The sequence below is a fragment of the Mauremys mutica genome, chromosome 1 (genome assembly GCF_020497125.1).
Source record: "Mauremys mutica isolate MM-2020 ecotype Southern chromosome 1, ASM2049712v1, whole genome shotgun sequence".
NCBI lineage: Eukaryota > Metazoa > Chordata > Testudines > Geoemydidae > Mauremys > Mauremys mutica.
In genome coordinates, this window is record NC_059072.1 from 61,616,616 (window position 1) to 61,642,434 (window position 25,819).

General features: G+C 39.3%; 1 protein-coding gene across 8 annotated transcripts in view; it reads left to right on the forward strand.

The window, feature by feature from the left end:
* Positions 1 to 25,548, forward strand: part of USP15 (ubiquitin specific peptidase 15) — a 154,476-nt gene extending 128,928 nt beyond the window's left edge. For 7 of the 8 annotated variants that reach the window (XM_045032836.1, XM_045032842.1, XM_045032850.1 and 4 more), the window contains 12 exons: positions 165 to 389; positions 9,120 to 9,203; positions 9,308 to 9,402; positions 11,207 to 11,398; positions 12,657 to 12,772; positions 13,752 to 14,027; positions 14,429 to 14,499; positions 14,891 to 15,006; positions 17,937 to 18,086; positions 18,786 to 18,889; positions 19,631 to 19,719; positions 23,934 to 25,548. In XM_045032836.1, coding sequence (XP_044888771.1) covers positions 165 to 389; positions 9,120 to 9,203; positions 9,308 to 9,402; positions 11,207 to 11,398; positions 12,657 to 12,772; positions 13,752 to 14,027; positions 14,429 to 14,499; positions 14,891 to 15,006; positions 17,937 to 18,086; positions 18,786 to 18,889; positions 19,631 to 19,719; positions 23,934 to 24,119 — 1,704 coding nt within the window. In that variant the 3' untranslated portion in view covers positions 24,120 to 25,548. Of the gene's footprint in view, positions 1 to 164; positions 390 to 9,119; positions 9,204 to 9,307; positions 9,403 to 11,206; positions 11,399 to 12,656; positions 12,773 to 13,751; positions 14,028 to 14,428; positions 14,500 to 14,874; positions 15,007 to 17,936; positions 18,087 to 18,785; positions 18,890 to 19,630; positions 19,720 to 23,933 lie in introns of those variants that run through there. The other variant, XM_045032858.1, reaches the window with a different exon arrangement.
* The last annotated feature ends 271 nt before the right edge of the window (positions 25,549 to 25,819 follow it).

Consider the following 25,819-nt stretch of genomic DNA (forward strand, 5'->3'; position numbering starts at 1 on the left):
AACAATTGAGGTGTCATTGCTGTAGTCAGTCCTTGGGGTCAGACCTTTTTTGTACATTTAACCCATGTAATGGATAGTCTCATATTAACTACTTGTATCGGTAATATATAACGTGCATTTCATTAGCATTTTTTGCTATAACCCAAGTTCTGTTTTAATTTTAGGTGGTTGCTGAGGAAGCCTGGGAGAACCATTTAAAAAGAAATGATTCCATCATTGTAGATATATTTCATGGTCTTTTTAAATCCACCCTTGTTTGTCCTAAATGCGCTAAGATTTCTGTAACCTTTGATCCCTTTTGTTACTTGACACTTCCATTACCCATGAAAAAAGAACGCACTTTGGAAGTTTATTTAGTTAGAATGGATCCACTTACTAAACCTATGCAGGTAAGAAATATTTTTGTTTACGTAAAACATTGTCTGTGGTGTTAAAATCTTTTTTTTGTGTTCATGTTTTTAATACATGACAGAACAGGCAATAAATCTGACAAATTACATTTGTCAGGATGGTACGGTTTTTTGACTTTGATCTCTGTTACTTATTAATGAAGAAACTTTGTAAAAGACACATTTTACTTTAACTCAATTTCAAGGAAGATATTGATCATTTATTTTATTACTATATTATAATAAATTTTCCCTAACCTTTTAAATCCAGGCTGTGCTCTTTATTAATTATTATTATTATTATTATTAGTTTGTTTCCAATATTGTCAAAGTAAGCTACTTGCTCTGCAAACATAAAGAAGTGCACAGACCCTGCCCCAAGTCTAAAATGACAAACATGAAAAGTTTGTTGGAGTACAACACACTAATAAAATGAGATCTTGATACAGATTTTTATTTTTATTAAATATGTAAACTATGCCCAGTTGCCCTCAGCTTTCCATTATTAGTCAACAAATATTTTGTAGTCATCATTGAAGGATCTTCAGAAAATATTTCAATGTGGAAAGGGTGGTCTTTTGGGCCAATTCAAGAGGGAATTACATGCAAAAGGAATGACTTGGAACAAAGCACATAGACTATTGTGGGAGAAGCAGACATTGGGATTCACAGACTGTAGTTGGTGGAAGAGATTGTAGGAGAGATGTAAGGGAGGTTAAGTAGGAAGGGGCTGAGTTGTGAAAGCCCTTGAATACTTGAACCTGGTGTGATAGAGGAGAAGGAACAGTGGAAGATGGGAGAGGAGAGTGACAAGGCCAGAACTGAGTTACTTAAGCAGCAATTTTTTTTGGACTGAAGGGGGCAATGTGCATTTTAAGGAGGCAGGTACAGTAAGTGAGGTGGGAGACAAGAACCTGATGAGAGTTTCGGCTGCAGGAGCAGAAAGGAGGTTGGCTTGTGGAGGGCGAAAGTCAGGGTTTGGACATAATCTGGTTGGATGGGTCAAGAGAATGAGGAGTAGAAGATACTCAGTCGTGTAACTGCTAACAGAGACAATAGTGACATTAGAAGTGATGGAGAATAGTGTAGCAGAGAGGGAGGAAAAAGCAGGAGTTGAGTTTAGGTGTGTTGAGGTTAAGGTAATAGTGTGTCTTTCCGGAGAAGTTGAAGAGATAGGTTGAGCCCTCATGGTTGGACATGACATTTTTTTTAAATTTGGAAATTAACTCATGAGATAATTGTCTATTTCTAATTACTCTTGTGTCTCTTTGATGCACATAAGTGCTAAGTGTCTGTCTGACATCCTCTTGGGACAGACTGTGTGCATGCACAGACTGATACGTTTCTGGATACAATTAATCCTGAAGAGCTTAATGTTAAATCTTTATTTTGGTCATCTGATCAGTATTCTGCAACTCCATGCAGGAACCCAGAGTTAAATCACTTCCCCAGCGTGAAAGTACTGCAAAATAACGTCTGTCTTCACACAAAACAGCAATCCATTTGGCATGTTAAAAAGTTGTATTTTAGTCTTTGAAAAAGCACTGGCAAACGTCCAGTGAGAAAGATTGCCTAGAATTAAAAATAATGGATCTTCGGAGTTCTTACTATAGTTAAAGAAAAATTTCACCTGCTTGTTCCTACCAGTTTTTCCTGAGTAGTATCTAGAATGCCTAACGTCAGTTTTTATAATAGTTAACAACACCGTGTGACCATGCTTGGCTTGACTTGACTTTTTCTTTATACTTAATGGAGTTAAAAAAAGAACAGTTGGCAAAATTTTAAAGTCCCTCAGTTCCATTTTCCAAAGAGACTTAGGAGTGTCAGTCCCACTGACCTTCAGTGGTACTTTAGCTACCGGTAAGTGTCTGAGGCCATGTCTACACTACAAACTTTGTTCGGTCAATGCAAATTCTGTCGGCATACAGCCACCACAGATAGTATATTGCTTAGGCATGTGTATACTTGCCTGCTTGAATTGGCGCTGTGCATGTTCACCAGGAGTGCTTGTGTTGATACAAAGTGTGATGTGCTTCTGGTAGGTATCCCAGTGTGCTCTGCACCACTGTCCAGTGCAATACCTATTGGGAAATGTTTGCAGTGCATTGTGGGATAGAAATGAATCATGCCAGGGTTGAGCGGGAGCTATGGGTCAAGTTTCCATCATTCAACTTTCTCCATACTGTAATGCCATCCATATCCCATAATTTGCATGCTATTTTTTTTTGAAGCCCACAAACCCATACGACACTTTTTGCTCTCTGCCATCTCTGACAGAAGCATGAGCCCACATAGCTGTGCACTATTGTCATGAACATCGCAAATACAGGATGCACACTCCTCCAGTATTTGCAGACTCTCAGGAAGAACTGCAACAACAGGAGACATGACAATTTCTGGGAGGACAGATTGCTGAGGAATATAGCAAAAAAAAAAATGTAAGATTGTTGGTGGAGCACTGCTTCTGGACCTGAGAAGTGAACACTGACCGGTGGGATCACATTGTAATGTAGGCTTGGGACGGTGAGCAGTGGCTGCGGAACTTTTGAATGCAAAATGTCACATTCTGGGATCTGTGTGCTGAGCTGTCCCCAGCCCTCATTGCAGGGACACCAGAATGAGAACTGCACTGACAGTGGAGAAGTGAGTGGTAATCGCATTGTGGAAGCTTGCAACGCCAGATTACTACCAGTGAGTGAGAAGTCATTTTGGAGTTGGAAAATCCCAAGGGTGGGCCATTGCCATACAAGTGTTTAGGGCCATTAATCATATCCTACTATGCAGGTCTGTGATTCTACAATGTGTAGGAAATAGTGGATGGATTTGTAGCAGTGATGTTCCCAAACTGCAATGGGGTGATATACGGCACACACATCCCTATTTTGGCACCAGACTTCCTTGCCCCAGAGTACATCAGTAGAAAGGGCTTCTTTTCTGTGGATCACATTGGTGGATCACTGGGGACACTTCACTGCCATCAGTGTGAGCTGATACGGAAAGGTGCATGATTCTCTCATCTTTAAGAACATAGGACCGTTCAGAAAGTTGCAAGCAAAGACATTCTTTCCCAACTGGCAGGTTGCCATTGGTGATACAGAAATACAAATCAGGTGTACCGCTTGCTCCTCTGGCTCATGGTGGCTAGTGGATGGCTCCTTGACAGCAACAAGGAAAGATGCAACTACCAGCTCACCAGATGCAGAATCACAGTTGAATGTGCTTTTAGGTTGAAAGGATGCTGGTGATACTTACTCACAAGATTGGATCTAAGTCAGAAAAATATCCAAATGGTTATAGCCTTGAGAAATATCTGTGAGTCAACGGGGGAAAAGTTGCTGCCAAGGTGGAGCTTGAGTGGCTGCCTTCTGAGTTTGAACAACCAAACATGGAGATATGCAGTTGAGGGTGACCTTGGAAGACCACTTTAATGGTCAGCCACAGTAACGTGCTGTGCTGGGTTGTGCTCTGGCCCTGAAGTTTCTGAGGGCTGTTAGGAATTGTGTAGTGCTAGTTGTACATTTATAAATATTATGCTGTGTCTTTTGCTAAACATGTGAATTATGCAGTGCTTGCTGTACATTTTATAATGATTACACTGTGTCTTAAACTGAATCTGAGTTCTGTGGTCATGTACAGTTACAAGAAGTGGGTGCTTTGAGTTCTGCTTTGTATTCTTCAGAATGTGTTGTGAATTAATAAAGATGAGTTATTTTCAAAAAACAAATCTACATAGCAAAAACCGTGCAAAAATGTGCAAATAATAAAAGAGAGTATAATACAAACTTGTACCATAAATTAACAGAACTTTAAAATTAGAAAGGCAGAAAACATTCCTGTCCATTTCAGTCCATTTTGGTAACACATAACACCAACTGTCATTCATCATTCATTCATTCATGCCCGTCACCCCAACCGGGGTATGGGCCGCCAACCACAGATCTCCAGAGTCTTCTATCCTGGGCCATTCGCTCTAGCTGGTTCCAGGTATAGCCCATTTTTTTGCTATCAACCTGAAGGTCGCGTCGCCAGGTATTTCTTGGGCGGCCTCTTTTCCGCTTGCCTTGGGGGTTCCACCGCAGTGCCTGTCTGGTGATGTTGGTTGGCTGCTTGCGTAGTGTATGTCCTATCCAGCCCCACCTTCTCCTTCTAATTTCTTCCTCTGCTGGGAGTTGACGGGTCCTCACCAACTGTGGCTCTCCTAAATTAGTGTATGTGAAGCTGTGGTTGTCCTTACTGTCCCCTTCTGTTGAGTGGTATGAGTACAGATGTGGCCCCTGATGCCATGTGGAATGTTGGAGAGTATAAGAAAGTGCTAAAATGGAGTTCGCCACTGACTGCAAAGGGGTGGCAAGTCCATGATTGTTGAACCTGTAGGTCAACAAGAGTATACAGCAGTTGTATTTGGTGCCAAAAATGACCCATTATATCCTCATGCATCTTCCTCTTTTTTTTCTGCTGGGACTCCTGGCCCTTTCTCTTGTCTGCTCTTTCATTCTCCATGCTATCTGCTATATTGTCTCCCCCAGGCCCTCTGTTCATGGTCCTGTGCAGCTCACTTGCAGAAGCTCACTGAAAATGAATCTACTAGAATTCTTTGAGGGTGTCCAAAAGCATGAGGACAAAAGTGATCCAGTGAATATAGTGTACTTAGATTTTCAGAAAGCCTTTGACAAGGTCCCTCATCAAAGGCTCTTAAGCAAAGTAAGCTTTCATGGGATAAGAGGGAAGGTCCTCTCATGGATTGTTAACTGGTTAAAAGAAAGGAAACAAAGGGTAGGAATAAAAGGTCAGTTCTCAGAATAGAGAAAGGTGAATAGTGGTGTCCCCTAGGGGTCTGTACTGAGATCCATCCTATTCAATTATTCATAAATCATCTGGAAAAAGGGGTAAACAGTGAGGTGGCAAAATTTGCAGATGATACAAAGCTACTCAAGATAGTTAAGTCCAAAGCAGACTGCGAAGAGTTACAAAGGGTGGCTGAGCAACAAAATGGTAGGTGAAATTCAATGTTGATAAATGCGAAGTAACGCACTTTGGAAAACATAATCCCAACTATACATATAAAATGGCGTCTAAATTAGCTGTTACAACTCAAGAAAGAGATCTTGGAGTTAATGTTGATAGTTCTCTGAAAACATCCACTCAATATGCAGCGATACGTCAATAAAGCTAACAGAATATTGGGAATCATTAAGAAAGGGATAGATAATACAACAAAATATCATATTGCCCTACATAAATCCATGGTATGCCCACATCTTGACTACTGTGTGCAGATGTGGTCGCCCTATCTCAAAAAAGATATATTAGAATTGGAAAAAGTTCAGAAAAGGACAACAAAAATGATTAGGGGGATGGAACAGCTTTTGTATGAGGCGAGATTAATAAGACTGGTACTTTTCAGCTTGGAAAAGATTACTAAGGGGGGGTATGATAGAGGTCTATAAAATCATGATGGGTGTGGAGAAAGTAAATAAGGAAGTGTTATTTACTCTCATAACACAAGAACTTGGGGTCACCAAATGAAATTAATAGGCGGCAGGTTAAAAAGAAAAAAGTATTTCTTCACACAATGCACAGTCAACCTGTGGAACTCTTTGCCAGAGGATGTTGTGAAGGCCAAGACTATAATAGGGTTCAAAAAAGAACTAGATAAATTCATGGGGGATAGGTCCATCAATGGTTATTAGCCAGGATGGGCAGGGATAGTGTCCCTAGCTTCTGTTTGCCAGAAGCTGGAAATGGGCGACAGTGGATGGATCACTTGATTACCTATTCTGCTCATTCCCGCTGAAGCACCTGGCCTTGGCCACTGTTGGAAGACAGGAAACTGGGCCAGATGGACCTTTGGTCTGACACAGTATGGCCGTTCTCATGTTCTCCCTGGTCCCCTTCTTTCTCCTCATCATCAGGGTCATGCTGTGGAAGGGGCACCGTTCAAGACCACAATAGCAGCAGCTACAGATAAACCAGACAGATGTATCATTCTACTTACAGTCACAACAGAAAAATATGTTTCAAAACTCCCTTCCCTTATTCCTATAACAAATTTGTAATAAGACATGCTTGTTCGCACTTCAGCTTTGGCACTACTCTTCTTAGCACTGCTCTCTAGCCCCCACCATGATGAGAAGGGCCCACGAGGGGCAGGAGTCAGGGAATGGAGGAAGAGGGAAATAAGATTTTTTTGTTACAGGAAAAAATGAAATGTTGGCCCCTGATGCCACGGATACAAATATAGGGCAATGGCACTGAGTACAGGCACTTTTTTCAAAAGGCAGTGGTGATTTTAGCTGATATCTCACTTCTGAGGGTAACAAAGGCACAGAGAGCACAGCTGCTGCTGGCATCCCAAAGCTGCCAGACCTGTATGCCACTAGCCTGTTTACTGTAGTGGTGTCTGCCGAAGTCATTGCGGACTGGTGTGGGAAAATGGCCTACTGCAGAAGAAGAAATAAGGCTGCCATCTCTGGAAACCTTCGGGGGAGGATTGCTCCATATCTCCATGAAAGTTTCATCAGGCTCTCAGGAGGATACAATGGAAATTCCTGTGTACATGAACAAAATTGCTCTGCATGTCCCCCCAACCCTACCATACTGGGATATGAAAATCAGATAACACTATTTCTATTCATTGCACCACTGCCGTTTCTCATACAAGTAAAACAACGAAAAATCGATACCTGTGTCCTATTAACTTAAGAGTTGGGCACCTTTTTACATTTAAACATTGTAAGGAAAAATGCATACACGCACTTAGACAAGATTCCTTCCCCTTCAGCGGGCTCATCCATGCATAGCTGTTGGGACTGTCTAGGCCGTGGTGGAGTCTTGAATAGGTCCTGGCTTGTGGCATAGCTGGACACCCTCACCCCCTCACTGGGTTCCCATCCTGTCCACTGCAAAGGTCTCTGTCCAGGCTCCTCCTAGGTGTCCACAGTGTCTCATGCAGCACTGTTATTGATCCCTTTCGTACCCTTTCTCCTGCATCCCCTGTGCAATCTGATTGTAGATGTCCATGTTCGTATGACTAGTCTGTAGCGGTTCGTGCACAGCTTCTCCCAACAGGCACAGGAGAGCCAATATCTCCCATTTCTCTAGGCAGGAACATGTCTAGTACATAGAGCTGATGTGGTCGTTTAGACAGCTGCACACAAGGGAGAGCTGCTAGGTGTGCTTGCCAAGGTGGGCAGTCAGGAAAAGGCATTTCAGAAATACACAGGAGTTTTAAAGAGAGTTGTTTTCTGGTCTCTGACAATTCCGGGTCAGTGGAATTCACAATTGCGACCAGTCACTGTTGCAGGGAAAAGCATTGTTGAACAGCTGCTGGAGAACTGTTAGAGTTGACATAGGTCACGCGGTGTCTGCACTTACACTCCATTGACCTTAGGTCAACTAAACATTAATGGAGTCCCTAGCCCCTCTTTGACAGAAAATAGGAATAGGCGACAGGGAATGGATCACTTGATTACCTGTTCTGTTCATTCCCTCTTGGACACCAGGCATTGCCCACTGTTGGAAGACAGGATACTGGGCTACATGGACCTATGGTCTGAGCCAGTATGATCGTTCTTATGACTATGGCTCCAGGGCCGGCTCTAGGCACCAGCGCTCCAAGCATGTGCTTGGGGTGGCACTTTCCAAGGGGCGGCATTCCGGCTCCTTTTTTTTTTTTTTTTGCTTGGGGTGCAAAAAGCCGGGAGCCGGCCCTGAGCAGAGGTGAGCTGCAGCGGTGGGGGGCGCGGGGAGGGCTGCAGGATGTAATCCGGGGCGGGGGGAGGCAGAGGAACTGCTCCCACCCCCAGTTCACCTCTGCTCCACTGCTGCCGCTCTGCTTCTCCGCCCCCCACCCCCGCACCCATTGGCTTGCTGTGTGAATCAGCTGTTTTGTGTCAAGCCTGGGAGGGACGGGGGAGGAGTGGCAGCGGCGCGCTCAGGGGAGCAGGCGGAGTGGAGGTGAGCTGCGACAGTGTGGAGTTCGGGGAGGGCCACAGGAAGTAACTGGGGGGGGGCAGAGGAACCGCTCCCCCCAGCTCACCTTCTACCCTAAGCGCACCGCTGCTCCGCTTCCCCCTCCCTTCCTCCCAGGGAGGAGGCGGGACCGGGGATTTGGGGAAGGAGTTGGAATGGGGCAGGGCTGGGGAGTGTGGGAAAATTTTTTTGCTTGGGGCGGCAAAAAACTTGGAGCTGGCCCTGTATGGCTCAAAGTCCTTTGGGGAGGTGGTTTAACTGTGTCACCATAACACGCTGCTTATATTTGCCAGAGACAAATTTGAGTGTAGACTCATGCATAAATAGGTCAAGGCAAGGCAGATTACTTTGACCTAACTTTGTAGTATAGACCAGGCCTAAGTCACTTTTGAAAATGGGGTATAGGTGTTTCTGAAAATTATTACCCTGTGTCTAAATACATTTCACTGTTGGTTTTTTGTATGGAAAAGTAGAAGTGGCCTCACATGAAATAGCACATTGTAGAGTATTATATGTAATATTCAGTATGTTCACTTTTAGATAATTAAAACTGTAGATGTCCAAAATGTATTTGCAGTAACAAATAAATGTAATGAGTAAATCTGTTACATGGTGGGTTGTAAATTCCATGCACAATGAGAATCTAAATAAGAATTTAAAGACACACATTAAAGGTGTACACAAACTGGATGTATGACAACTTTTCTCAGGCGGCTTCAGTCCTTTAAGAGTGAGAAATTATCACATTTTGTTTTTTAGTACAAAGTAGTTGTTCCGAAAATTGGAAATATACTGGACCTTTGCACAGCACTGTCAGCTTTGTCTGGTGTTGCTGCAGATAAGGTAAGACATTGCTGAGGTAATCATTTATACATAGCCCAATGTTAAATATTTTCATTGTTTTAAACCAATTTAAGAGAGTGACTTAATTTTTTATTTCCTTTTAGATGATAGTTACTGATATATACAATCATAGGTTCCACAGAATATTTGCTATGGATGAAAATTTGAGTAGTATTATGGAACGCGATGACATCTATGTGTAAGTTCAAGTAGTCTCTTTTTATTGTCAGGAAATACTTTCATATTAAGTAGGGATGTCGATTAATTCCAGCTAACTCATGCGATTAACTCAAAAAAATTAATTGTGATTAATCACAGTTTTAATTGCACTGTTAAACAATAGAATTGAAATGCATTAAATATTTTGAATGTTTTTCTACATTTTCAAATATATTGATTTCAATTACAACACAATACAAAGTATACAGTGCTCACTTTATATTATTTTTATTACAAATATTTGCACTGTACAAATGATAAACAAAAGAAATAGTATTTCTGTAGCGATTGCAGTGCAGTCTCTTTATTGTGAAAGTGCAATTTACAAATATCTATATTTTTTTTACATAACTGCACTCCAAAACAAAAGTGTAAAACTTTAGCGCCTACAAGTCCATTCACTTCTACTTCTTATTCAGCCAATCGCTAAGGCAAACAAGTTTGTTTACATTTACAGGAGATAATGCTGCCTGCCTCTTATTTACAATGTCAGCTGAAAGCGAGAAAAGGCATTTGCGTGGTGATTTTGTAGCCGGCAAGGTATTTACGTGCCAGATATGCTAAGCAGTCATATGCCCCTTCATGCCACCATTCCAGAGGACGTGCTTCCATGCTGATGATGCTCGTTAGAAAAAAAATACATTAATTATATTTGTGACTGAACTTGGGGGAGAATTGTATGTCTCCTACTCTGTTTTACCTGCATTCTGCCATATATTTCATGTTGTAGCAGTCTCGGATGATGACCCAGCACACGTTCATTTTAAGGACACTTCACCGCAGATTTGACAAAATGCAAAGAAGGTACCAATGTGAGATTTCTAAAGATAGCTACAGCACTCGACCTAAGGTTTAAGAATCTGAAGTGCCTTCCAAAATCTGAGAGGGACAAGGTGTGGAGCATGCTTTCAGAAGAGTTAAAAGAGCAACATTCATATGTCTGATATGGAAACTACAGAACCCGAACCACCAAAAAAGAAAATCAGTCTTCTGCTGGTAGCATCTGACTCTCATGATGAAAATGAACATGCATCAGTCCACACTGCTTTGGATTATTAGCGAGCAAAACCCGTCATCAGCATGGACACGTGCTCTGGAATGGTGGCCGAAGCATGAAGGGGCATATGAATGTTTAGCATATCTGGCAGGTAAATACCTTGCAATGCCGGCTACAAAATTGCCACGTGAATGCCTGTTCCAAATTTCAGGTGACATTGTAAACAAGAAGCGGGCAGCATTATCTCCTGCAAATGTAAACAAACTTGTTTCTCTTAGCGATTGGCTGAACAAGAGGTATGATTGAGTGGACTCATACGCTCTAACGTTTTCCATTGTTTTATTTTTGAATGCAATTTTTTTTGTTGTTCATAATTCTACATTGGTAAGTTCAACTTTCATGATAGAGATTCCGCTACAGTATTTGTATTGAGTGAACTGAAAAGTACTATTTCTTTTGTTTTTTTACAGTGCAAATATTTGTAATAAAAATAGTGAGCACTGTACACTTTGTATTGTGTTGTAATTGAAATCAGTATATTAGAAAATGTAGAAAACTTCCAAAAATATTTAAATAAATGATATTCTATTATTGTTTTAATTGTTTAATTGCATGATTAATCACGATTCTTTTTTTAATCACTTGACAGCCCTAATATTAAGTATAAATTTGTGTGGAGTTGGGTTTAGTTTCAGCTAAATAAATTAATTGCATAGAAGAAACATGCAATAAACAGAAGTCTTGGTTTTCTGTCAGATTTTTCTCACCTACTTCTCTATTTTTTAAGATTTGAAATCGCTATCAACAGAACAGAGGATACAGAGCAAGTCATAATTCCTGTTTGTTTAAGAGAAAAGTATAGACACACCAGTTACAGCCACCATAGTGGTTCTTCGCTGTTTGGTCAACCTTTTCTTATAACAGTGCCTAGAAACAATACTGAAGATAAACTGTATAACCTTCTGCTGTTGAGAATGTGGTAAGAATATTACTTGAAAAAACAGTTCAGTGTAAAAAACAGTAATAATCAGGTTCTGTAGATGATTGCTTTTTATACGGATTGTTAGGGAACTCTGATTAGATTTTCACAGGCAGTTATATTTATTTTCTGTCAAATAAGACTATATTTTAAGTTTTTAACCTCTTGAGAGCCAGACTAGACTTGGTTTTAGTTTGATTTTTGATGGCATTTACATCATCCAAAAATGGTGTCATGTTTGAAGGAGGGTGGTTATATTTGGGAGAGAAGAGGGTTTCTTTGGTTTTGGGTTTGTTTGTGAGGGGAGGGGACGTTGTTTAATCATGGCAGTTAGGGTTTGTCTACATGGGAAAGTTTCAGAATAGCTATACTGGTATAGCTGTCCCCATGGAGACTCTTATTCTGGAATAGGAACGTCCACACAGAAAGTTATACCAGTAGGTGGATGAGGTAATATCTTTTATTGGACCAACTTCTGTTAGGGCTGGTCCACACTAAGAAGGGGGGTCGAACTAGGGTACGCAAATTCAGCTACGCGAATAACGTAGCTGAATTCGAAGTACCCTAGTTCGACCTACTCACCCGTCCAGACGCAGCGGGGTCAAACTCCGCGGCTCCCCCGTCGACTCCACCACCGCCGTTTGCAGTGGTGGAGTACCGGAGTCGACCGCGGCACTTCCGGAGTTCGAACTATCACGTCTAGATCAGACGAGATAGTTCGAACTCCGTGAAGTCGAACTCACCGCATCGACGGGGAAGGTAAGTGTAAACCTACCCCTGGTGAGAGAGACAAGCTTTTGAGCTTATACAAAACTCTTCTTCAGGTATAATTATATCAGTTTAAATTCACACCTTACCTTATACTGGTATAACCTTCTCTTGTAGACATGTCCTCATAGTTCTTGTACAAGGTGTACAAAATGTTTTTATCTCTGACCAGTTATATAGACAATATGGTTGGGATACTAAATAAAACAGAAACTAATATAGAGCAAAAGAGGTCACACAAAAAAAAATAACTCTATAGAAAAAGCAAAAAGAAATGTGCTTCAGAAACAGTTTGTTGCAGCAATTGATATGAGTTAACTTTATTCATTTAGCATAACTGTGACTCATTGCAGGAATACAGTACATTGTAAGAGCATTTACACTACCTACTCTATTTTCAATGCTCTTATACTTTACAAGCAAATACTCATCTTAAACAAAACCCAGTAGTATACAAATGCTCATTATTATTTTCAATTGTTTATTTTAGCCGATATGTGAAAACATGTACTGAAAGTGAAGACACTGAAGGATCCCTACACTGCTGTAAAGACCATGGTATCAATGGTAATGGCCCAAATGGAATACATGAAGAAGGATCCCCAAGTAAGGCTTGAATAGTTACATTTGTTTAATATTTTGCATTCAATGTAAGATTCATACTTTAATGCTTTTCTGCCCAATTACTGTAATTCTCCCTTTTTCCTCTTTATTCTAACCACCCCCCTCAAAGCCACCACATCAAGTCTGTGTGGCTGCAGGCAAGCTTAAGTGTTAAAAACTGATGCGAGTGTTGATTGCAGCACTTCCAGTTCTCACTTAGCCAGATTTGACTCCCTGGGTGTCAGGATAACGCATTGCTACTAGACCATCAGACTAGCCCCCAAATTTATGTTTTAAAATTGGCAATTTTGAGGCTTAAAAGCCTTGACATTTAAACTTCCTTTTGAGTGGTGTAGCTACTTCAGGCTTCAAAGTTACTAAACTCAGTCCTTTTAACTTTTAAGGCAATTTGTTCACCAGACAGTAATTGCAAGGAACTTAGCAGAATTAGAGTGGCAGTGACCTGTTAGCTAGGAGTTAAACTCTTTAAAATGTGGTATCAGGTTTCCTTTTGCTGGTTGGACTCTTAGCATGTTCACAGACATCTGGGCTCAAAAGAAGAAAATATTTCTTTGTCATAAATATCTAGAGAGAGTTTAGTTGAACATTCCAGTGTATGTGCTGAAAGTATGAGGAAAGTGAAAAGAGGAGTGTGTGAGAACACTGGCTGAATGGGGAAACTTTAAAATGAAATAAAAAATGGCAGTGTATATGTAAAGTTGTGTATAGAGTGAAGATGGGTCCTTTCCAGTTTGTAAGAAACTGTCTTCAACTCTGGTATATGTGGAAGGAGACCATATGAGGTACTTACCAGAAAATCAAAAAGCCACAAGTCCTGTGGAGTGTAACAAACATCTTGCTGGTTCTCCTAATTTCAATAACAATTCAAAATTTTATAGTAGGAGGAAAAATGCGGCACCTTAACATGCTGCCTCAGTGGAATGCATTGTCAGATTTGTTGAATTACGCCCTATTTCATTAGGTGAAATGGAGACAGATGAACAAGATGACGAATCCAGCCAGGATCAGGAACTTCCTTCAGAGAATGAAAACAGCCAATCAGAAGACTCAGTTGGAGGAGACAATGATTCTGAAAATGGATTGTGTACTGAGGAAACTTGCAAAGGTCAACTACTTACGGGACACAAAAAACGATTGTTTACATTCCAGTTCAACAATTTTGGCAGTACTGACACCAACTATATCAAAGATGATACCAGATATATTAGATTTGATGATAGGCAACTTAGGCTTGATGGTAAGTCATTGGGGGCTGGGTTTGGTTAAATTTGATCACAATGCTTTTTGTGTTTCTGGTACCACTTTCCTTTAACAGCTGCACCTTCTGTTGGTAGGCTACTCATGTTTTTTTTCCCAGTACATACATATATGTATCTATGTGCTTATAGTCGGTCTTCAGGAAAATATATACATCATCTCTTGTTCGAGCCAATGAACATTGTTCAGCTTGACATTGCAAGCTGTTGATTTTTAGAAATACATAACTTTCACACATTTTAATGAAACCAAATTTTGGATTTTCTTAAACTTGTACCAACAGTTATTTTAATTTATTTTGATTAGTAATCGGTACAAATTAAACATACACTTTCAGATAATAAATGTATTTTTGAGGGGAACATGTGTTTTCCTTCTTAGAAAGATCTTTTCTTGCTTTGGATTGGGATCCTGAAATGAAAAAAAGATACTTTGATGATAATGCAGCAGAGGTAAGTTATTTATTTTGCACTCCTTTTTCATCAATTACTAAACTTTTATCATGCAAATATATGGTTTAATACACTATTTATGTTGTGTAGATTTCTAGAAATATTTCAAAGAAAGAGTAGAGAGATATAGTGCATTTTGTAATAAACTAAATACTTTACCATAAAAGAAACCTTTAAAAAAAAACAAAAAAAACCCACCTTATTTAGGTGATCTGAGGCTTACTAATTTAGAAAAATAAATCTAAAAGTTATGAAACTTAATTACATTTGAACACATTCTGAGCAGTTTTCCATATTTAGGAGCTTGTAGGTACTGTTCATAGTAAGACGATATCACTAAAATGAGTTTTGTTTCATTTGTTCTCTTAACTCAAGAAATACTTCTCTTTAGGATTTTGAAAAGCATGAAAGTGTGGAATATAAACCTCCAAAAAGGCCCTTTGTGAAATTAAAAGAGTGCATTGAACTCTTTACAACAAAGGAGAAACTAGGTGCTGAAGATCCATGGTAAGAGCAAAAATGAAACTTGATGTGCTGAACTAGTTCTGTAGACAGTGTGTTTCAAACTTTGTCCATGGAGCACTTGCTGATGAGGTGCAGATTGGTCACATGGTACTTGGCAGTCCTTATTTCCATGTGCTAAACTGCATGATAACACAGCTAAAGATACATTAAATATTTTCTTTACTATGTAAGCAATTGCTGTAACTGCTACTGGTATTTTATATGATTGCATATGGGAAGGGATACAATCCATTCTAGCATGAATAGGAGGGGAGCTGGTCTGCATTATGAAACAATTTGAGAACCACTCCTGTACGGATTTGTACTGAAGTGATTAGAATGAGTATGGTTCTAGCTGAGATTGAAAAGTTCGTCTACACAAACGTGTAGTGTTCTACACAAAGTGTTCTACACAAACACTTTGTGTTTATATTTATATATGAAAAGCTTTGTTCACTTAAAAATTTCCATTAGCATGAGAGATTCTACTTGTTCTAGTGATGTCTCTGCAACTAGTAGAATATTTCAGACCAGTTGGACTTTTTAAATGTGCCAGCTGTGTATATTAGGTGTAGTATTGTTGAATTTTCAAACCAATGTATATATTATAAACTGCTGTTCTTCTATAAGGGGTAATAATTGGAGATATACCAATCTCCTAGAACTGGAAGGGACCTTGAAAGGTCATTGAGTCCAGCCCCCTGCCTTCACTAGCAGGACCAATTTTTGCCCCAGATCCCTAAGTAGCCTCCTCAAGGATTGAACTCATAACCCTGGGTTTAGCAGGCCAATGCTCAAACCACTGAGCTATCCCTCCCCCCATCTGAATATTCTCAGTTGTGAGATGTTCCCTCAGTACCAATGAGCTTTGGGGATCTTTTAGAAAGCAATGCCTATTGGAACCTCATGAGAACCTCTTCACAGCACCAGATGTTCAGGAGGCTCTGCAGGTGGACACCTAATTCCTTCCTTCCTGCAGCTAGCTTCACTCTGTAAGCAGAGAACCTTCCTTTTTTTAACCCAAAATCTCCTGTTAGCTTGTTGTTGTAGTTTGGATTGTGTTCAGGTATAGTTTCTAGATCAATGTGCAGTTTGAATTCCAGGCAGACTCTGTTCCAGGGCATCCTGTCCAATTCAGAAGACCCAGATGAGAGGGGGAAAAAAAACATTTTAAAGCAGTCTATTTGACACCCCTCCACCTTCCTGGAATCAAATATACATAATTGCTGCCTGACCTGCCGCACGTACAGCTATTTTCCAGTTTGTTGCTCAGCATGTATGGCCTTTACAGCTCAAACTAAGGAGGACAGGCACTCTCTATTTTAGGACTTTCTCACAGTGGTGGCCTTACTCATCAGACCCTGGGATCTGTTCTTTGGTCGGGACTTGTCCTGGACCCATGCAGGGACAAGAATAGATTTTCACTGGATTTGAAGCAGTCCGAAGTGAGGGGAAATAAGCTTTTGGTGCTCTGATCCTCGGTTTCATCATAGAATATCAGGGTTGGAAGGGACCTCAGGCGGTCATCTAGTCCAACCCCCTGCTCAAAGCAGGACCAATCCCCAACTAAATCATCCCAGCCAGGGCTTTGTCAAGCCGGGCCGTAAAAACCTCTAAGGAAGGAGATTCCACCACCTCTCTAGGTAACCCATTCCAGTGCTTCACCACCCTCCTAGTGAAAAAGTTTTTCCTGATATCCATTAAGAGGGCTTTGAGGTTTTTAATTGGATAAAATTAAAATTACCTGAACTTTTTTTGTATCTTTTGGAGAGCAGTGTAAGAAGAATGTCATTTCCACTTAGAACCTATCAAAATCACCTGTGTTGATTATGGTTTTTTTTTCTCTTTACCTCTTTTGTCTGGAAAGTTGGTGCACTTGTTTTTGTTTAAGCTAGATTGTATTTTTAATGTATATCAAAGGCACCCAGAGCATTTTTAAACATTTCCTAGAAATCTAAATTAAAAATAAAATTGCCCTTTGGCTTTGGTGTCAGCACCTGGTAATCTTGGAGCTCAGGCTTGTAGGGCTAAAGCAACATCACTGACCTGCCTCAGCAAGGATTCCATCATAGAAAGATTCAAGACTATTCTACCTGGAGTTTTCTTTATGCAGCACTATTCTCTTAACTTGTCATCTTGATATGATGTTTGCAGTTCTGCAGTCCTTTCTAATTAGAACTCAGCCTGCCTTCCTTGAAGTTGTGCTGTTACTTACATTTGCCCAAGTGGAAGTATGCAGAGGCCACTTCAAAGAAAAGATTATTTTTCATGAGTCTTACCTGCCCGCCTTCCCTACTTCCTTGGAATTGTATTCTCTCAAAGATTCAGTAGGAGGAACCAAGGCAGCTAGGGATCACACAGCCTCTCATCTCTGTTACAAATGTTCACTTCTGTTAGTGGGAACTTTTGTGGTTCCAGTGGTCACTGCATTTCTCGAATGCATTAAGTTCAATGACAGTGGGGTGGGAGCATATCCCACACGTGTGGATGGGAGAAGTGACACTTGAAGAACCTCAGTTACTGGTAAGGAACCTCTTTCTTTCCAGATGCTCATAACTTGCTGAAATTTTCCATATTCCTTCAGCTTCTTTTGAGTTCAGAAGGTTAAATTCAGTTTTTCTGCTTTAAAAAAAAATCTATAAAGACTAGCACTGAGGCATATTGTATAGTATCTTCGCAGTTTGACTTTTTTCCTTTACATTTATATTTCAAATATCGAAAATAAGTCTTGATCCCTGGAAGGAGCTGAGCACCCACAACTCACATTAATTTCTAGCGAGCTATGTTTCATGTTCAGGCCATTAAACAGTGCACTGGTTTTATGTGGGTAAGCCTTTAAACACTCAGCTCCCAACCTGGTATATCTTTCTTGTTGGGATACACTTTAATGCCTGCACTCTTTGAGAACGCTAAAGTGACTGTCTTTCTTTTAGGTATTGTCCAAACTGTAAAGAACATCAGCAAGCAACCAAAAAGTTAGATTTGTGGTCACTGCCCCCAGTACTGGTAGTACATCTAAAGCGCTTTTCTTACAGTAGATATATGAGGGACAAGCTGGATACACTGGTTGGTTTTCCAATAAAGTAAGAAAAACTTTTGAATTGAAATATTTAACTGTTACCCTTCACATTTCTAACATGCCTAATGTTTTGAGATTAAATTAAATACATGTTTTAATTAACATTTATAGTCAGTGGGTCCATGCTTAATTTGCAAAATATATTAGTTCAAATTTACAGATCAAATCAGCACTAATGGGGAAAAAGCAGTACTCCTGAGCAGAAGATGTAGAAAATGTAGGCTGTGGGAGGGAGGACTGAGTAACACGAAACAAGTAAAATATTCAGATAGGTGTGAAAAATAATTCACTGAGTGGCATTGGCAAAGGACTCTGGAAGGAGATGTTTGACTTTGACAGTTACAAGTTAATATATGTTAAGATACCGTATACAGGCAGTTGAATAAAGTAAAGCCAGGATAAGTATTTGTTTGAAGCAACTTATGTTTAAATTCTTTTTATGTAAATTTGAGAATAGAGAAGGGTGTGTATGTACAACCTCTGATTCCACACCTGTTGTGTTAGATCAGAAGAAAGAGAATGTGTGCACTCCCAACATTTCCAGTGTTGTGTCAGTTGTGTTTTCCCATATATGAGGCTTTGTGCCACTGTTTGGCTCCAGTAGGATATGTGTTAAAATAAAAGGGCCCGAAGACAACACTCAAATGTTAAGCAACAGTTGGAAAAAAAAACATTAACATAATGTGAGCTTTTCTTTAAACAGTGACTTGGATATGTCAGAGTTCCTTATTAATCCAAATGCAGGGCCTTGCCGCTATAATTTGATTGCTGTGTCCAACCACTATGGAGGAATGGGAGGAGGGCATTGTAAGTTAATTTTGAACACCATCATTTTACATATTAACTTTCTGTTCTGTTTTATTTTGACTGTTTATTAGCACTAAAATTGACTCTTATTAATCAGCTGCGTTTTTTAAAAATGGCCAAAGGGCAAAAATAAATAAATAAATAAATAGCCATGTCATTTAATTCTGTTACTTGAAATGTATACAATAGTTGAATACAAATATCTATTTGAGATGAGCTTTCAAGAATAATGTTAAGTTCTTTTGCACTTTGTGTTGGCTGAATCTGTCATGGAAAGGACATACTTATTCTCCAAAAAGCACTACAGTGCTGTAATATCAACTCACTTTGCTTTCCTGGTCTGAGATTTTGTATGCAGTTCTGCCTCTCATTCAAAGGGAGGAGAGGAATGAAGAGTTGGGTAAAAGCCTCTAAGAACCTTTATTCTGGCTGACTGCCCTTTCCTTTAAATGCTCTTTTAAAAAGGTGAAAGCCAAATTGGCATGTGCTTTTCTTGCTGTTAGTAGGGTGAAAAAATACCTAAACCTGGAATACTTGGGTCAACATAATGAAAAAGGAAAAGGCTGGTTAGAAGTATGAATCTTATAGCTATGATATGGCTACTGTTAATAAGTTTATACCATATTATCTATAATAAGATTCAAAGGTCATATGTTTGATGAGGACCAGCTTGGATTCTTTATAGATTTATTTTTCTCAGTTGCCAGAGTTCTTAGTTAACATGCTTCTTTTGGGTCCTAGATACTGCTTTTGCAAAAAATAAAGATGATGGAAAATGGTACTACTTTGATGACAGTAGTGTATCAACTGCATCTGAGGACCAAATAGTGGCAAGTATCCTTGTTTTTCTGAAATCACGGCTACTGTTTCTTATCTGGGAGGAAAAAAGTATAAATCTTCAAAACCTGAAAACTAATTTGTAGTTTAACAACTTTGGTAGCCTTTTGATTTGTTTAAGGGACAGTGCAAATACACAACAGTTTTTGTTTACATTCCAAAAACCAGCAGATTTCAGCAGAAGTTTGAGGACTGTTTGCATGTTTATTATATTTTAAGCGTAGCAACAGCTATCTACCTATCTTAAGGTAATGGTTCAAACTCTTGCTTATCAAACTTTGCCCTGTTTATTAAATTCTATTTAAAAAAAAAAAAAAAACCTAGCAAGCCAGAGCTCACTCCTCTTGTGAGAAAGCAATTGCAAAGAAGGAAAAAAAGGACATATGGCTAATAGAAATTAACGCGGGGGTGGGAGGGAACAGCATTGAAACCTTAAAGGGATTTTGAAAAATGTTCAGATATTATGTTGCATTTATACTACGGCTGTTGATTAATTGCAGTTAACTCGTGCAGTTAATTTTTTTGAGTTTTAATCGCTCTGTTAAACAATAGAATACCAATAGAAATTTATAAAATATTTTTGGAGGTTTTTCTACATTTTCAAATATATTGATTTCAATTACAACACAGAATATAAAAGTGTACAGTGCTTACTTTATATTATATTTTATTACAAATATTTGCACTGTAAAAATGATAAACTAAAGAAATAGTATTTTGCAATTCACCTCATACAAGTACTGTAGTGCAATCTCTTTATTGTGAAAGTGCAACTTATAAATGTGGGGGGGTTTTGTTACATAACTGCACTCAAAACAAAACAATGTAAAACTTTAGTGCAGCAGTTCTCAAACTGTAGGTTGGGACCCCAAAGTGGGTCGGGACCCCATTTTAATGGGGTGGCCAAGGCTGGCTTAGATTTTCTGGGGCCCAGTGCAGAAGCCGAAGCCTGGGGCCAAGCTGAAGCCCAAGACCCACTGCCTGGGATAAAGCCCAATGCCTGGGGCTGAAGACCCTGGGCTCAGGCTTCAGTCCCACTCCTGGGGTCGTGTAGTAATTTTTGATGTTAGAAGGGGGTCATGGTGCAATGAAGTTTGAGAACCCCTGCTGTAGAGCTTGCAAGTCCATTCAGTCCTACTTCTTGTTCAGCCAATCGCTAAGAGAAACAAGTTTGTTTACATTTGCAGGAGATAATGCTGCCCGCCTCTTGTTTACAATGTCACCTGAAAGTGAGAGCAGGTGTTCCCATGGCACTTTTGTAGCCTGCATTGCAAGGTATTTACGTTCCAGATATGCTGAACATTTGTATGCCTCTTCATGCTTCGGCCACCGTTCCAGAGGACATGTTTCCATGCTGATGATGCTCATTAAAAAAAATGTGTTAATTACATTTGTGACTGAACTTCTTGGGGGAGAGGTGTATGTCTCCTGCTCAGTTTTACCTGCATTCTAGCATATATTTCATGTTATAGCAGTCTGATGATGACCCAGCATGTTGTTCGTTTTAAGAACACTTTCACTGCAGATTTGACAAAACGCAAAGAAGGTACCAATGTGAGATTTCTAAAAATAGCTACAGCACTCAACCCAAGGTTTAAGAATCTGAAGAGCCCTCCAAAATCTGAGAGATTTCAGAAGTCTTAAAAGAGCAACACTCTTCAGAAACTAAAGAATCCAAACCAGCAAAAAAGAAAATCAGCCTTCTGCTAGCGGCATCTGACTCAGATGATGGAAATGAACATGCGTCAGTCTACACTGCTTTGGATCATTATCGAGCAGAACCCATCATCAGCATGGACGCATGTCCTCTGGAATGGTGGTTGAAGCATGAAGAGACATACGAATCTTTAGCGCATCTGGCACATAAATATCTTGTGATGCTGGCTACAACAGTGCCATGCAAATGCCTGTTCTCACTTTCAGGTGACATTGTAAACAAGAAGCAGGCAGCAATATCTCCTGCACATGTAAACAAACTTGTGTGAGTGATTGGCTGAACTAGAAGTAGGACTGTATGGACTTGTAGGGTCTAAAGTTCGACATTGTTTTATTTTTGAATGCAGTTATTTTTGTACATGATAGAGATTGCACTACAGTACTTGTATTAAGTCAATTGAAAAATACTATTTTTTATTTTTACAGTGCAAATATTTATAATAAAAAATAAATATAATGCACTGTACACTTTGCATTATGTGTTGAAATTGAAATCAATATATTTAAAAATGAGGAAAACCTCCAAAAATATTTTAAATAAATGTTATTCTATTGTTTAACAGTGTGATTAATTATGATTGTTTGTTTTTTGAATCGCTTGACTGCCCTAATTTATACATTATATACATTTACTCTACTTTAAAAACATTTTCCATTAACATGCAGTGTTTTTGTTTCACTAGGATTGTTTTCTTAGCATTTCATAATTCTTATCCCATTTAGACCTACAAGTGTAGACATAAGGTTGAACTTACGACACCAGTCATTTTCCTATCGACAGACTGTGATATCAAATACATGATGATTTACTATAACGTACACGTGGAAAGAGCCGCCCTGAGAAAAAGAGCCCTTATTAAAGTTCACACATTCATTACTAGACAACAGAGCTAAACAATACTTGCCAAATGTATTTGTCTGATTTCTCCAAGTTGCTTTTCAGTGTGACTGATGCCATTAAACTAAGGGTGTCAGTTTTGACAACACTGAACATTTCTTAACATAATCTGACAATAATATGGTAAAATCCCTGGAGTTGCCATGAATTTGATTAGACATTTCCTCTGGTGCTTTCTCCATAGATAGGTTTCTTGAGTTCCATTAATCTTGTCCTTGTTTATTTAAGTCACAGCAATTAGGATTTAGTGCTAGAAATTTCAATGGTCTATCCGTGCAATTCATCATATATATATTATATAGTATTGTGACCTCCAACTGCTAAATTCTAGGTTCCTTATGCAAACATTGAAAGTGTTCAAAATTGGTGATGTAAGTGACTTAGGTGCTAAATTTTCTTAGTTAAAATCCCATTACTTCTTGACCAAAACAACATGGGATGGGAGAGAATTGACACAGTTGTGTGCAGAGGTGTCATTTTAATGTGTTAAAGAGCTTATTTTTGCATGCCATTCATTTCTGTCTTGCTTGATAATTCTTCATTTGTTGTATTTGATTTAATGTAGCTAGGGGGTGGGGGAACTTTGATTCTTTGTTTGCTGTTATATACTCTCTAGGTGGGTAATCTGTCACCAGCAGTGTGACACTACAGTAGTTTGTCAGAGCAAACTGCAGTGATATAGGGCATATGTTTATACACCTCTACCCCGATGTAACGCGGTCCTCACGAGCCAAAAAATCTCACCATGTTATAGGTGAGACTGCGTTATATTGGGGTAGAGAGAGGAACTGCTCCCCGCTCCAGCTCACCTCCACTCTGCCTCCGCCTCCTCCCTCCCAGGCTTGCCTCACCAAACAGCTGATTGGTGCAGCAAGCCTGGGAGGGAGGAGAAGCAGAGGTGAGCTGGGGCCGGGGGACCACGGGCAGGGCCGCAGCAAGTAACGGGCGGGCACAGAGGAACCGCTTGCAGTAACATGAATTCAGATATAACGAGGTAAAGCAGCCCCGTCCCCCGGAGCGCTGCTTTACCGCGTTATAGCCGAATTCATGTTATATCGGACCACATTATATCGGGGTAGAGGTATACTGATAAAGATGGCTTCTTTGTGGCGGTGGAATTTAAGTTAACTAAACTTATTCAAATTTCCTCCCCTACCCACTCAAAAAAATTGTACTGAGCTGTGAATGAATCTTGTTTCTTAGAAAATCCAACACTCCCACCATAAAACAATTACACACTTATAATCATGGGAGGTTAATAAAGGTAGCACTCGGTGCTAGAGACACAAGGTGGGTGAGGTAATATCTTATTGAACCAACTTCTGCTAGTGAGAGACATGAGCTTTCAAGTTTACACAGAGCCCTCTTCAGGTCTGGGAAACTAACTCAGGCCAGGTCTACACTGCAGATCTATATTGGTATAACTACCTTGCTCAGGGGTGTGAAAAATCCACACCCCACGTGACATAGTTATTATGGCCTAACCTCCGTGGAGACAACGCTATGTCGATGGGAGAGCTTCTCCCAAAAAGCAAAAGATTTGCCTTTGATGATCATTAAGGTAGTAACAATTTGTTTTTTCTTGTTTGACAGTCCAAAGCAGCATATGTACTCTTCTACCAGAGACAGGACACTATCAGTGGAACTGGGTTTTTCCCTCTTGACCGGGAAACTAAACAAGGTGCTTCAGCTGCCACAGGCATCCCATTAGAGAGTGATGAAGACAGCAATGAGAATGAGAATGATATAGAAAATGAAAATTGTATGCACACTAACTAATAGAAGACCTAGAAGCCATAAAAAGAAAGACTTTCTCACTGGAGATATCTATTGAAAGAATGAAATTGCCCACCAAATTAAAAATAAAATCTGAGATGGGGAATTTCAGATAACAGAATGTAAATCCTTTATTGCATTTTAATATGTGCAGTACTTGAAGTGAAACACAATGAAAACTTAAACAGAAATTGTCTCTAATACATTTACAGTCTTGTATTCACAAGCTATCTATAGGATATCACAAATAAACCCCTTTTAAGTTTTCTGCTACTGTTTTGATGAATTATGTTTTCTTCATTTGGGATGTGAGTTAACTAAAATGTTAAATTTGTGGACTTTGGTCATTTATTTTCTTAGTATTACAAGAATACTACGGTGGAGAGACTAGTTTTTGGATGATTTTATTCATGTATATTAGGCTGTCACATGTACTACTATTATTTAGCTAGTACATGTGGCATAAATATGAGAAGTAGTATTCCTGAAACACCAAATTTTCAAGTTTCTCCCTAGAAATTAATGTTGACCAATTTTAAACTCAATCATGATAGAAGAAAATATCTTGAAAAGGTGTTTTAACCTTTTGTGGTATAGTTAAACATCCAGAATATTATGTTGATCTTATTGCTGCTGTGGAACAGGTTCTGGATTTCATGCTGAATTAACAAACGTTTTTCAATTAAATGTAAGTATCCCTTGTTGCTTGTTGGATCTACTCTGTTGACATTATAATTCCTGTTACCTTGCTTATAAGCCATGCATAACTTTAATCTGGTGTCACTCCAAAATTTAAAATTGTGCTGTAAGTCATCCCCCCACTGTGGGAAGTTTGGCAGCTTTCAAACTATTTTGTAATAGGGACAGATTTAATAGTATTCTGTATCCATAGTAATGACTTTGTGTCAGGCTTAGATAAAAGATTTTTTTCCATATAACTTGCCTTTAAATTGTGAATGAACAATTGGTTTTAAAGGTAGGTCTGTTAATTTTCTTTGTGTGTTCCTGATGGAATTCACCATAGCCTTACAGCTTATCTCAAAAGGTAACTTATTATAGGAGAATTGGCATTTGCATGTTCAAGAGTCAGAACCTGTACAGTATATAAAGCATACAAACCTTGAATTGGATTTTAGTTAACCATGTTCAAGGATCCAGGATGCCAAAAATAAGTGAGACAGTTTGAAACATTTTTAATTTGCTGCTTTCCCTTTGATCTAGTTGGACGAATGTATTGTTGATTTGTATACAATACTGCCTTTGATAGGAGCTCTTAAGTGTGGGGGCACACTTCACATATCTACTACCTGAAGAATTGCTTTGTGTCCCACTGTTATGAAAAGCAAAAAGTATGATGTTCTTCACTTGAACTAATCAAATACAATAGGTTATAAATTGTGTATTGTAAATAAAAGTTCACTCTGTGAGTGCACATTTTGGTAAATTATTTATTTATGTTAGCATTAAAAAGTTTAAAAAATTGCATTTGACCAGGATATAAATGAGGTATGTTGGACATGGCTTTGCATTATACCTTGATATTAAAGCTGGTGTTTCATCCTGGTATTTTAAAGCTGCTTTCTGAGTTTTTTTTTAATGTAAACTAACCTCCTGCATGACAGAGGTTAAAATTTTGTCTGCACTTGAGTTCACTTGGGTTTACATTTGAAATGCGCATGTTTATTTAATACAGATTTCAATAA